Source organism: Rhinolophus hipposideros (assembly GCF_964194185.1).
Source record: "Rhinolophus hipposideros genome assembly, chromosome: 22".
NCBI classification, from domain to species: domain Eukaryota; kingdom Metazoa; phylum Chordata; class Mammalia; order Chiroptera; family Rhinolophidae; genus Rhinolophus; species Rhinolophus hipposideros.
In genome coordinates this window covers 44,908,106-44,922,864 of record NC_138068.1, presented here as the reverse complement: position 1 = coordinate 44,922,864, position 14,759 = coordinate 44,908,106, and the positions used below count along the sequence as shown (strand labels likewise).

Below are 14,759 nucleotides of genomic sequence, written 5' to 3'. Positions count from 1 at the left end.
ACATCCTGGTTAGAAAATATAAAACTTAAGACCAAACAAATACTCAACGGAGTAGTTTGTAGTAGTCTCCAGCAGAGTCTGCCCAGCTGACCCTTCTCTTACTTTAATAAACCTTTCTTCTATATTTTTACCTGACTCGCGAATTCTCTCACAGCCGGCAAGCGAGCAGATACAACAACCTCCTTTCCCTCTCCTCTCCAGCTGGCCCCCTGCCCATCCCCATCCCTGTTTTCCGTGTGGAGGAAAGCAGGGAGGGGACAACAACTCCCCTATCTGCCCGTCCCTCTGAAAGCCACAGGTTTCAGTCCCACGCTGGTTTTCCCTTCCTTTCCAGATTCTCTAGGTGGGGGTCCCGCTCAGCGCTGCCCCGCTGCCCCGAAGCTTCGCTCCACCATCCGGCTCCATTCACAGCCACACTCCCATTACTACCATTGATATGTCCCCTTCCAGCCTTCCAACTCCACCTGGAGCCAAGGAGGCCTTTCCTGAAAATCCCCAAGAAGAAAACAGTGGAAAATGTTTATTTAATCAATGCCCACTCCACCTCCAGCCAAACCTACCCCCCCAGTGTGCTTGGGGGTCGTAAAACTCATAGGAACTGGGGGAAGGGATAAAAATAAAGACAGGCAGAAAAAAGTGGAGTGACTCTGCTAGAAAGATGGAAATGAAGCCAGGTTTAGCAAACTAAGTTACAGGAGATTCAGTGAAATTTGAATTTTAGATAAACAATGAATAATGTTTTAGTATGAGCATGTGCCAGAATTTTATCTGGCAACCCTAAATGGGGTGGTGGGGAGTAAATTGGAAAATAGGGTCTGTCTACTGGGACCAAGCGCTCTTCACTGAGGCTAACAAATTTTATTGTCAGTTTATGATTATTCAAAGAAAGGCTGTTTTTCATGTGAAACAACCATATGTGTTAAAGTTGGCGCCAAACACAGCATGTGGATAAGCCTCTCCTGGCTCACACGCGCAAAATTTGAGCCCACCCCACCCGAATCACTGCAAGGCCTGACCCTACCCTTCTCAAACATAGACCTTGGGAAGCAATATATCTCTTCAGTTCCACTCCCTGAGGGCCTAGCTGTCCGAGGTCACCTCGAGAGGGAGGCGGCAACTCTGCGAGCCCAGCGGGGGTGAGGCGCGGCTCGCTAGACGCCTGCGGGAGCTGGAGCCCAGCAAAGTGCGTCACCAGCTCGCCGAGCCTTCAGGTGGTTCTCTGGTAAACATACAAATTAAACTCGGGGCTTCCAAAAAAGATAACTACAAAAGACTGCGCACTAACTCTCCAACATGAGAGTCTTTGAGGGAAGACTCAAATCTCCCCTCACAAGCTGTTCCCAGGATTAGCAAAACAATAACTTTCCTTTGGGATAATTGTCTTTTGAATTGCTCGGGGTCGTGGTCGGGGGCGGCTTTAGACTTAGGCGTCGCTTTCGGCTCCGTCAGGAATTTCTCCCCAAATTTATCCCTGGGTTTAGGGAAGGTGTTGGGGGTACAGAATCCACTCAAGGTGCTCTGACTCTTTGCCCGGCAGAGTAGTCCTTTGCAAATCAGAATGTGGAGCCACACCGTTAAGGAAGACACCTAGGGATCCACACGTTTGCAGAACGAATCCGGGGGAGGCAAGCAGGACCACCGCCCCTCAGGTGTCCCAACTCGAGGCACGCTCTGCAGGTGGCTCCTGGGGCTAGCGCGGACGCTCGCGCGGCCCGTGGAGCCTGGAATACTGACAGCGTCCCCTCGCTTGGGCAGGGATCTTGGAGTCTATCTCCCTTAACCTCTGCCAGAGGAGGCAGGAGATCACCGAGAGGACAGACCCGCAAGTAGATGGCCAAGGACCCAGAGGTACCAAAAGGCCTGGCGGGAGGATCCCAACTTGGGCTACCCCACACGGTGACCGCCGCACAGTGCCAAGAACTCTTCGGAAGGATCTTACAAAACTAATTTTGCAGCTAAGAGTAACTGAGGTTTATTAATCTGCTCACACCGGACACGGAGAGAGAAACCGGGAAAGGGAAGCAGAGGGGGGGCGGGGGAGGGGGAGGGGGGAGCAGGGAGAAAGCCTGGGTTGGAGCCCTAAAGGGACTCTGCATTTCTTGGGTAGAAGCGTCCCTAACGTCTCCTCCGGCCTCACCTGCAGGAGGGGCCCTCTGGACCAACGTTGGGGGAAGAGAGCAGCGCCAGAGGGCAGTGTCACTGCTCCCTCTTCCTCCTCCCCCCCCACTAATCCGTGCCCCCACTCCCACCCCCAGCAGCTACCGGGGATCGAGGGTCCGCTCTGGACTCTGCGGGATTCGCTCGGAGCCCGGGCTCCTGAGCATGAGGGGGCAGCGGCACTAGCCCGGGTGCAGGAGACTTGGTGAGAGCAAGCGGGCCCGAGTCCATCCCCACTCTGAGCTTCCATGGAGCTCTCTGGTGGGCGCCGGTCTACGCGGGGGACGCCGGCGTTTGGGGAACTCCCGCACGCCCTAGCGGGTGGAGGGTAGGCGGCTCTCAGCGCCTCCTCCACACACAAATCTGCAGCCCTTGCCAGAGCCCTCTCAAGCGTCCCGGCCCTGGGTCACCCCCGCCTTCAGTCTTTTTTGGAACCCTACGTCCGTAAAGAGTCCGTATCTGCTGTCACCAGTCAGCGTTATCCTGAATTTAACTAATCAGTAAAGGTTTCTCTACGCATCATTTTCCAGAGAAGGTTTCCAGCCCCTCTCCGTGGCCAAACACGAATGTGAGCTCCACTTCCCCAGGCCCTCAGCGTCCCAGCTCTTCACGGCGCCAGGCTGAGACTGGACCAGGCTCAACAGAGGAGACCTATGCCGGGGTCTTTGGAGCCGCCCTTGGCCGGCTGTCAGCGTGGAGTACAGGCACTAAGGAGCGGGATGCGTGCGGGAGTGTCTTCTATGGCTCCATCTTCCCCTGACTGCCTGTCTGCCTCGGTGAATTGCTAAGCGGTCAGCCGGCCCCCTTCACCAGCAAGTTTTGGCTGAGCAGCTGCTGGGCCCTGGCCTTGTGTCAGAGGTAGGAGATCCCCGATGATGGCCTGGTCCCTGCTCCCAGAAAAGCGCCGTCTAACAAGAAGCAAGAGAGGCACTCTACATACAGTTTACTCAGAGAGGGGAAGTGAGTAGAGCACCAAGGAAACCAAGGGAGGAGTCTCCAGCTGCTAGGGTTCAGAGTGGCAAGTAAGCATCTTGGGTAGGTTTTGCAGAGGTGTGAAGAAAGGACCAAAGGACAAAACAAAACAAAATGTTAAAGGCAGGAAGACTCAATAAAGCCTGACCTGTCACCTTTGTTGAGAGAGTGGGGTGTGACTAGTAACTTCAAAACAGTTTAAATTTGATACAACAGGCAGGCCCAGCCATCTTCATTTTCCTCCCCTTCCACTGCCTTTAGTGCTACGCCACAGAACTCATTGTTTCCTGCTTTGCCTCAGAAGCATTTTTTATTGTGATATATATATATATATATATATATATATATATATATATATATATATAATGGAATTTATCATTTCAACCTTTTTTAAGTTCAGTTCAGTGGCATAAATTCAGTACATTCACATTTTTGTGCCCATCACTACGTATACCATGTTTCCCGGAAAATAAGACCTAGCCAATCATCACCTCTAATGCATCTTTTGTAGCAAAAAGTAATGTAAGACCAGGTCTTATTTTAATATAAGACCGGGTCAATATAATATAATATAATATAATATAATATAATATAATATAATATAATGTAATATAATATAATATACCGGGTCTTATATTAATTTTTGCTCCAAAAGACACATTAGAGCTGATGGTCCAGCTGGGTCTTATTTTCGGGGAAATGGTATCTCCAGAACTTTTTCATATTCCCAAATTGAATCTCTGTGACCATTAAACAGTAAATCTCCTGTCTTCCCCCAGCACCTGGAACCACTATTCTACTTTCTGTCTGTATGAATTTGACTACTTTAGGTACCTTATGTAAGTGGAATATTTGTCCTGTATGACTGGCTTATTTCACTTAGCATAGTGTCTTCTAGGTTTATCCATGTTGTAGCATTTGTCAGAGTTTTCCTCCTTTTTAAAACTGAATAATATTATATGAATATACCACATTTTCTTTATTCATTCATCTATGGATAGACATTTGAGCTGTTTCTACCTCTTGACTACTGTGAATAATGCTGTAGTAAACACGGGTGTGCAATAATCTCAAGATCCTGCTTTCAGTTCTTTTGGAGATATACCTAGAAATAAGATTGTTGGATCATATAGTAATTGTATTTTTAGTTTTTTTAATGGAAACTCCATACTTTAAAAGTTAATTTAATTGAATACATGAGACTATCCCAGTTCTTTCAAGTGAACTCAGTGAGTGGGGGATAGTTTTCTAGAAAGGCCCCAGGAAAGGTAGTAACCCTTATGTTCTTCCCCAGGGCACCCTTCAGACCTCCCCACCTGGCTACCTGACGTCACTGCAGATGTTTAATAGGACCTACAAGCTCTATTCCTACAGGTGTGTCTTTGAGAGAGAGGATGGAGAGGTTGACCACCCAGGCAGGTAGCTCAGCTAGCACTGCTCCGCCTCCTCCTTGCCTCTGACTCCTTCCTTATGGAGTGAACTACACGTTCAATCACAGACAAACTAGGTCGGGGGAAACCCCCTGCTGTGGACCCACCTGCAGCCACTGCCTCCTCTTCCCTGTTGCTCCTTCTTCCGCCTCCCTTCTTCCTTCATTTTTCAGTTTTCCTGAAGTAGAATTGCATTTCTTCTTTTGTTGTTATTCTATATTCTGCTTTGGAGGAGGTTTTTGAAGAAGTGGGGAAGAGCCCGTGGATTGTGCAGGAATATTCTGGGTCATCTATTTGCCACATCGTGCCTTCAGTAAATTCTTTCTGTAAAGCACATGTGCACCATAAAGATCAGGGTCGTGTCTGTTGCGTTCACCAGTGTCCATGGCTAGACAAGCTCCTGTCAAGTAGGCCTTCATTTGTTGAACTAATTAGCTGAATGCCCTAACTTCCACAAAGGGAGTCTTCTAGAAGCAGAAAAGCCTGCTGCCTTGCCACAAGTTTCCTTCCTTTCCCACTCGTTTTAGATCCAGGCCAGGTGAATGTACTGGAATCAGAGTTGAGGATGGCAGCCAACACTTGCTGTGGCAGGCCATCCCCTCACCAAGGACTTTCTTTTCCACAGCTACCTGGGGGCTCGGATTGATGTCAGCATGGCTGGCGATTCTGGGCGGCATAGAGGGGAAACCTGGTGAGTGGAATGCAGTGTCGAGAGCCCTCCTTGCTCAGCAGGCTTGAGGAGTCTTTTGGGAGAAGTGCCCCTTCTTTTCCCCATGCCTCCACTGCCATAGCAGCTTGCCAGCCCCTGGCCTACTCACCCTGCCGGCAGGACTCAGGGAGCCCAGAAGGGATGTTGTGTGGAAAGATGTGTCCCAGATCTTGTTGGTGGCACCCAGATGGGGACACAAGCTAATGTGTTTTAACTGTGTACATTCTAAGTTACATTTTAAAAGAAAGATACTAGTGAAGTCATTTATGAAACACTGAGCTGGGAGATTTTAGTACAGTCGTCACCTATATTTTGCTTATTTTTAAGGATTTGAAGAGAGCCTTATTTTTCAGCAGTACAGGAGGGGGCCATGAGGAGGTGATTCTGGGCTGTTGCCATGGGACTGGCGGACTTGGTTTCTCATTCACCATGATTCTCGCCGTCTTCTTGTGCTCTATCATAAAACATGGGCTTGGCCCTTCCTCCAGACGTGGTGTTGGAATGGAGATGAAGCTTGTGTCTGGTCAGGTTATTACAGTCTCATTTACTCCCAGACCTTTTCTGCTCCCTCTTGATGGGCCTGGCTGAGGAGAAGCCTGTCATTGGCTGGCAGTGCACTTGAATTCTTAGGAGAACTTAGGGGATCACTGTGTCCCGATTCTGGAGTGGGTGGTCTCTGCTCTGAGGCCGGCATCTCCCCGTCCTGTAAACATCAGCTGGGGCCCCAAAGGCCTTGACCCATGCCTCCAGTTCAGATGTATGCATGTGAGCCCACGTATGTTCTCCAGCCACACACCCTTCCCTAGGCCCTGCCTCTCAGTGCCCCCTTCTCCCAGCCCAGCACTTCTGCTCACCTCTTCCAAGGGCCTGGTTGTTCTGACAGGGTAGAAATGTTCAACTGAAATTTTTGTTTTCCATGTACGCCCTATTTCTGTTCATTTTTTTCAAGTCCTGGTGTTTAACTTCATAATGATATCCCTTTGTTGCAAACCAGAAATAGACTCACATCTCAGAAACACATGTGACCTTCACTCTGGGGCCAGAAAACACCTATTTAGTCAATGAGAAGAAGTCAAGCACCTGTTTGTCCATCTGAGGCTGGCCTCAGAATCCCATCAGCTCCTGCACCCTCCCCTCTCAACAGAACAGCTGGGAGGCTACTGGTATTCTTGTCAGGCCACACAAGTGCCCCATTGGTCAACATGGGGTTGTGACACCCACCAAGAGGGGTGTGCCCCAGAGGATAAGTTTCCCTGTTGTGTAATCTGTTGTTGTACAACAGATTACCCACCAAAGTGAGTGGTTGCAAACAGCAAACAGCAATACTTTTATTATTGTATCTCATAAGTCTATAAGCTTTAACTGGGTGGCACCTCTACTGGAGTCCCTGTGGTCCCATATGGTGGCATTTAGAGCAGCTGAGCTTCATGTCTGTGCCTCAGCGCTTCTCCACATGGCCTCTTCCCCAGCAGTGCAGTATGGACTTCTCCTTGGCAACTCAGAGCAAGAAAGACTGCCTAAAGTCACAGGACATCGTATCCTTCGCATTTAATTGGTAAAGCAGGGCTAGGCCAGAATCCAGGGCAGGGACAGGGACCCAGTTCTCGGTAGGACATCAGCACACACATCCTCAAGAGGTAGCATCATATGGTCAGCCTTGGAGGCCAATCAGCATATTTCCTTTGCTGATTATGGGGTCCCAGCTTTTGTGGAGCAGTACAGATTTGTGGTGTGGTGGCACTTGGTAGCATTGTCCTGGCCCTGCTTCAGTCTATAAAATTGGGGGATGGTGGCTCCCCTCTGATTAGGGTCCTTGTGACAATTCACTGAACAGCACTTGGTCTGTTGCCTGGAACCCAAAGCCCCTGAATGAATGACAACTGGAAGTGGCCATATTCCCAGGGCAGACGAGGCTCTGTTACAGCCTCTGAGATAAAAGCTACAGCTGACCTAGAATGTTTCCACGAGTCAGGCCTCACCTGGCAGAAAGGAAGTGTGTTTCCTTAATCCTCCAGTTACTTCAGTAGTAGCCTAAAATACTCTGCCATAACACTCCTTTCAGTGGAATCGTATCTCTCAGCTCTATGCAATGCCATAGTCTTACAGTGACAATGTGCTTTTTTCTTTTTATTTCAGCAGAGGATGAAAAGGAGTTGGTCAGCCTTTGTTTGTCTCCCAATTTCAAAGGAGAGTGGGAACATGCTGAAATAACATAGTATTTCCGGACAGAAGTCAGGTACCGTGAATTTATCCTTCATTGGTGGTTTATATGGGCTAACAAGGGCAGCTTGCCCCTTCCAAGGATCTCTGAGAAGCAGGGAGACTGTCACCAAACCTCCTTCACAGACAAGCCAGCACTTGACCATGAAATGGAGGTGCTCTATGAACCTCATCAGGGCTCTGGGAGGCCCTTGCCAGCCCACTGGGATCCACCAGCTCCTGCAAAGTCTCTTTACAAGGCTTCCTTGTCTGTTGCCAAATGCTTTCTTCCAAAGGGCCAGATTTTTCAACAAGCCCCCAGTGAGGAAGGACCTGAACATCCTAAGGCTCTAAGACAATCAGCAAGCCTGTTTCTGAACAAAGACCCGTCACCCAGTGCTGCCATCAGGAGGAGGCTGCTCCAGGCTACAGAGTCCCTGAAGCCCCGTGACAGGGTCTTGCCAACCTGGCCCCTCTCACTGCACATGATCTCTGTTGCTCTGTGCATTTCTAGTGTCTTCTAAAAGAAGTACTGAAATATTGTTCCCGGGCTGGACACATGGGAGGTTTGTCTGCCTTTGGTGACAGAGCTATTTCTCCTCACAACACTTCTGACACCAAATATGTGGGTTTTCCACAGCAACCATTTCTCCAAATGATTAAGTCATTAGCCATTGATGATTAAGTCAGTGCTAGTCCCTTACCCCTTAACAGCCCCCACCCTGTAGCCATCTAGGAACCCTCCAGGAGTCACCTCATTAGCATAAACTCAGGTTTGCTTAAAAGGGTCTTCAGGACTTTATTGGGGAACAGTGTGTACTTCCAGGACTTTTCCAAGTCAAGTTGTTGTCCTTTCAGTCTTAGTTGTGGAGGGCGCAGCTCAGCTCCAGGTCCAGTTGCCGTTGCTAGTTGCAGGGGGCACAGCCCACCATCCCTTGCGGGACTCCAGGAATTGAACTGGCAACCTTGTGGTTGAGAGCCCACTGGCCCACGTGGGAATGGAACCGGCAGCCTTTGGAGTTAGCTCTAACAGCCTGAGTCACTGGGCCAGCCCTTAAAAGGGCCTTATAAATAACAGAAGATGCTCCTTTCACCCCCATCACTCAGGATCTTACAAGGAATTTAGAAGCTCTGTGTCAAACAGGAACAAAAACTAAACATGTTTCTTGTTATCCAATGACCACACAGGTCATTATAAATCAGCCACTTGTGCACATGCCATGTGTTAGGCCCTGCTGCAGCTACTGGGCACAGCAGTGCAGTGCAGACAGATGTGCCCAGGCGGAAGGGGAGGAGTCCGGCAGTGTACCACATGAGAAAGTGCTTTGAAGAAAATTAGAATGGAAGGAGGAGAGGGGCTACCAAGGGAGAGAGATTGCAGTTTTAGAGAAGATAGGCAGGGCAAACTTCCTGGGGTAATATTTGAGATAAGATTTGAAGAGATGTGGAATGAGCCACACGGATCTAAAGGAGCAGTTATCCAAGCTGAGGAGGCAACACACGCACAGGTCCTGAGGCAGCTTCTGTGTTTAAGGAACAAGGAGGAAGTAGTTTGATCACATGGGGGAGAGTAGAGGGAGATTGGGTCTGGAGGGCAAGGGTGTGGCTCTGGGCCGTGCAGAAATGGATGGAGCTACCCTTGGATGGAGGAACAGGCTTAGGGGCAGGAAGAGAGGCGGCTGCGGCCAGGAATGGGCTGTGGGACACCCACATCCCTTAACTCTGGGGTCTGTGAGCTTGCTCAGCTGCCTGCTGGGCCTCAGTTTTCTCATCTGTGACAAGGAGAATGCAGGCCATACCTCCAAGGTGGCTGATGAGATGGAGTAAAACACTGCATGTTTAGAGCTCAGCACAGGGCTGGCAGAGGGCAAGTGTGGAATAACAGTGCAAAGCCCACTGGGCTGTGAAAGGATAACTGCACAGGGCCTAGCTGGAGGCTGGTGTCCTTCAGAGTCAGGAGCCATGCTCTCCAGCCACTTTCGTTATCAGGTTTCTCTCCCTTGATCTGGACTTGCAGTGCCATGGCTCCTGAAAGGTGCTGTTGCCATGTGGTGCTGGTGAGCACCCAACTTGGGGTGGGGTCTGTGTAGGTAGGCTTCTGCTCCCGCCTCACCCTCCAGGTCAGGGTATCAAGTCACCTGGAAAGGCTCCCAAAGACTGCGGCCCGGGTCCTCAGAGCCCAGTAACCTCTGTAAGAGTAGGTTAGCATAAGAAAGGAAGCCATTTTCTGGATGACCTTAACAGGGTGTGGACCAGATGTTCTGTTTAAAAAGAGCTTATCTTGTTAACTGCCGACTGGGTGGGGTACAAGCCAGCTTATCTTGTCAAATCCCCAGAATGTGGAACAAGCCCATGATATGTATACTCTTTGAAGCTATGGAAAATTACTGGATGCTTTAAAGATGCTATATAAACCCTTGGCTTTGAGTGCTCGGGGTCCTTGTTGAAACGCGCTGCGTCGGGCAGATACTTGGACCCCAGCTAGCTGGAAATAAACCTCGCTGTGTGACTTGCATTATCGCGTGTGTCCTCTGTCCAATTGAGGGGTGGTCGATTCTAGACCTTAACACCTCTCACCCTGCTTTTATTTTGCCCAGCAGTGAACCTACACCAGCTGTGTGCCAGCAGAGTGCCGGATATCCTTCAAAATAAAGTGCACAGAACGGAAGAAGTGAAGGATGTGCATTTTTATGCTTTTTCCTACTATTACGACCTTGCAGCAAATGTCGGCCTCATAGGTAAGGGTGGGCTGGGCCAGGAACTTGGGTATGGATTCCCTGGGCAGAGGGCCTGTGTCAGGGAGTCTTTTGCGACATAGCCATGAGGCTGCCTGGCCCTGGCAGGCACCCAAGCTGGCTTCGGGAGGGGTCAGCCCACTCCACTGGTCACGCTCATGAGCTTATGGGGTTTCTCTGACTCCTCCTCCACACCCCAGAGTGAGGTTAGGACAGGGGGTGATACTTGAGTTTGCCACGGCTTGTGGTAGTCAGACCAAGGGTGAAAATGCTTGAGGGTGTGAAGTCACTTACAGTGGGCCATGACCAGAAATCTTGTTAATGAAATAATTGGGTAGATCAGAATGTGTTGCCTGTGGTTAAGATAAGAGCACTAATGTAAATAAAAAGCTTTCCAGAAGAAACTGATATCAGGTTCAGCTCCTGGGGACCCAAGGCCTCCAGCTGCACTCTCTGAGCCGCCTGCTGTCAGAACCCAGTGTGGAAGGCAGCCCACGGAGATGAGGGTAGTCTGGGTAGAAGGGGACCTCTCATCCCTGTCTCTGGCATAGAGGAACATCCCTGGTGCCCCCTGAAGCCAACCCCATGGCTGCTGGGCCTGAGGGGCTCCTGAGAGATCCATGTAGCTGGAGTAAGGGCATACTCATGCACACTTCCTGACCATGCTGCCAGCTGTAGACATCACAATTCCCAGGGCCCACCACACCCCAACTTTGCCTGGCAGCCTGCTGCTGGAGAACTCACCTCAGCATCCCCTCCTCAATGGGCCCCTTACCCTGGCTGCAGGCTGTCCTTTCTCTAGGAGACCTACATCTTCTCAGATGACCTCAAGAGATGCTGGGTGTTCAGAAGAGCTCTTCTAACCCTCTCTTGTGGTCACAGGTAGCTCTGAAAGAACCGCTTGGGTCTGTGTTCAGAAATGGTATCTACCTTTAACGATGATATTTGCTAACTTACCAATAAACGCCCAAAATCAAGGAGCAGTCACGAGATTGTCTTTCAACACATTGAGTAGCTTTCTCATAACAGACATAAGTATGTGGGACACCTGGGGACCTTCTGTTGAACGTAGAGGTTTTGGGGGGCATTGAAGCAACCGGTTGCTGTCCCTGAGAGTTGGAGACACAGCCCTTAGTGCGTCCCTCCCCGGAAATGGCACAGAGGCTTGAGACCATGCCCTCCTGGAGAGCCACACAGAGGTTTTGCCCATTTGTTCTAAGACCTAACAAACCACTCCTCAATTTTTTTTATATATAGAATTTTTTTTCACATTCAGGAAATTGATACCAGAAATCCCATTGCTGAGCTCAGGGCATAGCTTTAAGAAACGTTGCCAGTTTACTTTTTTACATTTAAAATTAAGAGTTTGCTCCGTGTGCATCCAGGGATCCTGGTGAGGTTTCCTCTGGGAGCCCTTCTCAGGTGTCTGATGTGCTGACCACCCCCATGGTCCTGCATGGAACAACTGCCCATCCTAAGCACGTCAGTCACCTCAGAAACCATGCTTGGCTGCCACGGCCCTGCTTGCAGCCAGACTTGCAGTCATTCCTTAAACACAGCCCCTTGCCTGCCCTCCAGGCTCTCCAGGTGCCAACCTCAGAGCCTCAGTGGCTTTGAGACTCCTGCAGTGCTGATCCAGACTGGACATTTGGTCTTGTCCCACAGATATGGAGACAGGAGGCAGCCTAGTTATCAGAGTCTGTGAAATTGCAGCTAACTACGGTGAGCGATGGCTGTGCTTACCTGGGTGAGAAGGGCTGGGGCACGGTGGCAGGGACATTGTCCTAGCTGTGAGAGACATGCTGCAGGGGTCCTTGGCTCCTTCAGGTTCGGTGACAATTGTGAATTTACTGGGACATTTTTAGGGGAAATCACTCTTAGGGTTATTTGAGTTACAGTGTAAAGGCATCAAGAAAAGTGAAATCAAGGGAGTCTATTCCTCACAATCCAAAGACTAAAAATAGGCCCTTTTCTGGCTGGGGACATTAAGGCTCTGTCCCCCATCACCTGTGTCCATACAAGACATAGCGAACTTGTGGTCTGGGCCCAGCATGGTGACTCCAACTGCACTCTCAACTCCGTACTCCCACACCTCTAAATGCTCGCCTGGTTGACAGAATCAGGAACAAAACCCAAGAATTCTAGTGCCAGTGCCTGAGTCAGAAGCACTGCAGCATGTCTGTCACAGCTGGGACAGTGTCCCTGCCGCCGTGCCCCAGCCCTTCTCACCCAGGTAAGCACAGCCTGGCATGTGAGGAATGAATAGCTGTTTCCCTGGGATGGTACAGGTGTTGACCTAGCAGTCCTGGGCCGTCCCTCCCTCCTCATCACCTCACACTCACTCCAGCTGACTGGGATGTGAAGTGAAGACTTGTCATAAATATTCTGCTTTTTGGTTGCCATTCCCAATTATAGGTCCAAAGAGTTAACCTTTGTATGTTTTTCCATAGAAAGTCCTTCTTCCTTACCCCCCAAAATGGCTTTTAAGCTTATCACTTCTGAATTTGTCTCATGGACACTGGGTGTCCATGACTCTTCAATAGGAAAAGGTTCCTAGCAGAATTCTGCGAAGGCTATTGGTAGGTTTACCCATCCCCTGCAAGAATAAGAGTGGATTGTTCTGAGCCAGCTTTGTTGCTGTTTTCATTCCCCAAAAAGCTCAGGTCCATACCTGGGAGAGGTGTCCAGGGTCACTGGTGCAGAGATGTGGCTTTCTACCCATGACTCCAAGACAGGAGGCCCAGCCTGGTAGAGACTGGGCTGGCCTTGAGGCCCTGTCTCACAGTTTGCTCTTGGCAGGTTGCTGCCCTGCTCTGAGCTGCAGACTTGTTTATATTAGTAGTGAGGACCTGGGGTTGGCACAGAGCCTGGTGCAGGGTCTGCACGCACCCACTCCACCCCCACCCCCAGGGAGTGAACCACTGGGAACCTGAGTGGGGACCTGCTGTCGCATCCCTAGTGTGCCGGACAGCGGAGACCCAACCACAGAGCAACCCCTTCGTGTGTTATGGATCTTACCTATATTAGCTTGATGCTCTAAGAATTCGGCTTCCCAAGGAACAAAGTGATAAAAGTAAGGATTTGCCTCTTCGGTGTTCGCGTGCTCTTCATGGCCAGAGGGGCTGGAACACTGCCTCCTGCCTCCCAACCAGGCTGGCCTTTCACCCATGTACATGGTCCTCTCTCCCCCTCCCTTTGTCTTTTCCAGCTCACTCGGAAAATCGACAATGTTGAGACCAGCTGGGACCTGGGAGCCATTTTTCATTACATCGACTCCATAAATGGACAGAAGAATTGGGCCATGTAGTGGCTGAACTGCCCTCTGTCCTCAGACAGTCCCTTTGGGATCCCTTGATGTGTTGGGAGGAGGCCACAGCTTGGGCCGAGATCCCACCTTTGCGGGCCTGCCCCTGGGCTGGCAGAGGGCTGGGACCCGGCTCAGGCCCAGCACCTCCTCCTACATGCCTCAGTTCTAGGTGGGCAGTAAACCATACAGGGAAAGGGCACATGCAGAGGCCAGGACAACACAACGCCACTCTTCCCATGATCCCTATCTGCAGGGTTGGGCAACTGTGACATGCGTCCCTGTGACTGGAGCCTTGTTTTGTGTCCCTACCCCTGTCTACCCCCCTATCTCAGGGCAGACTTCCACACCTTCTCCCCAAGAGTCGGTGGTAAGTTGTGCAGGGTGTCCTAGCTCCTCTCAGGGTAACCCAAGTGGGAACCATTGTGCCCTTTGAAAGGGTGGGTCACGTGGGACGCTCTGAAATATGGACTTGAATATGTTTGTTCCTCTTTGGGTGTGGACAAGTAAAGTCATCCAGAGGTCTGTTTCCTCAGTCCTTGGGGGGCTCGGGGTTCGCTGATGTAGTTGACACTGAGTAGGAGGAAGGGCTTGGGGAAGTACTTCTTCATGGCCCTCATGTGCCCCAGCACGTCAAGAAAGCCTGAATGTGAGTCTTTACTGCTGTAAAATATTTATGGCTGTACTGCGTGAGTGACGCGACGTCTCTGCTGTGCAGTGCTGAGTGCTTGTGTGGCCACTGTGTTCTGAGCCCCAGTGAATGTATTGCTGCCATGAACCATGTGCAGCTGAGCAGTGTCAGGAGACACAACCCGCCTCTGGTCAGCTGTCACCGCAGTCCCCAGAACTGCCTTCTCGGAATTGCCCTCCCATGGCTCTTGCCTCTTAAGCTCCACAGGATGCTGACTCAGCCCTCCAATGTTGGCGTGGCAAGCTCCTTTGAGGGGAGATGTGGGCCATGCACTTTGTGCAAGTGTGTTCCCAGGTTCACAGTCATTGTGCGGTGAATGCGCAGTATGCAAGCTAAGCTGAACCTGTATGTTCCACTCAGAATAAAGGCTTACAAGAGTTACTGCTCCTCTGTTACTCTTCTCAGTGAGCATTAGCGATGTTCATCCACCAAGCACTGGTGGAAAAGCACTGAGTTCCCTGTTCACTAAAGTTTAAACAGAAAACTGTCCAAGTGGGGTGATAAGTGATGGCACAATTAAGGCCAGTCACTATATCTTGTGAGGAGACCACAGCAGAAGGAC

At 50.3% G+C, this 14,759-nt stretch overlaps 1 protein-coding gene across 1 annotated transcript; it reads left to right on the top strand.

The window, feature by feature from the left end:
• Positions 1-1,830: 1,830 nt before the first annotated feature.
• On the top strand, positions 1,831-13,509 carry ENTPD6 (ectonucleoside triphosphate diphosphohydrolase 6; the record flags this gene model as incomplete). The annotated part of the gene is given in 13 exon segments (XM_081033790.1): positions 1,831-1,848; positions 2,256-2,348; positions 4,424-4,503; positions 5,185-5,191; positions 5,193-5,250; positions 7,405-7,480; positions 7,482-7,504; positions 10,068-10,205; positions 11,868-11,924; positions 13,162-13,208; positions 13,210-13,239; positions 13,243-13,275; positions 13,411-13,509. Coding segments are annotated over 13 exon segments (759 nt in total).
• Positions 13,510-14,759: the final 1,250 nt, after the last annotated feature.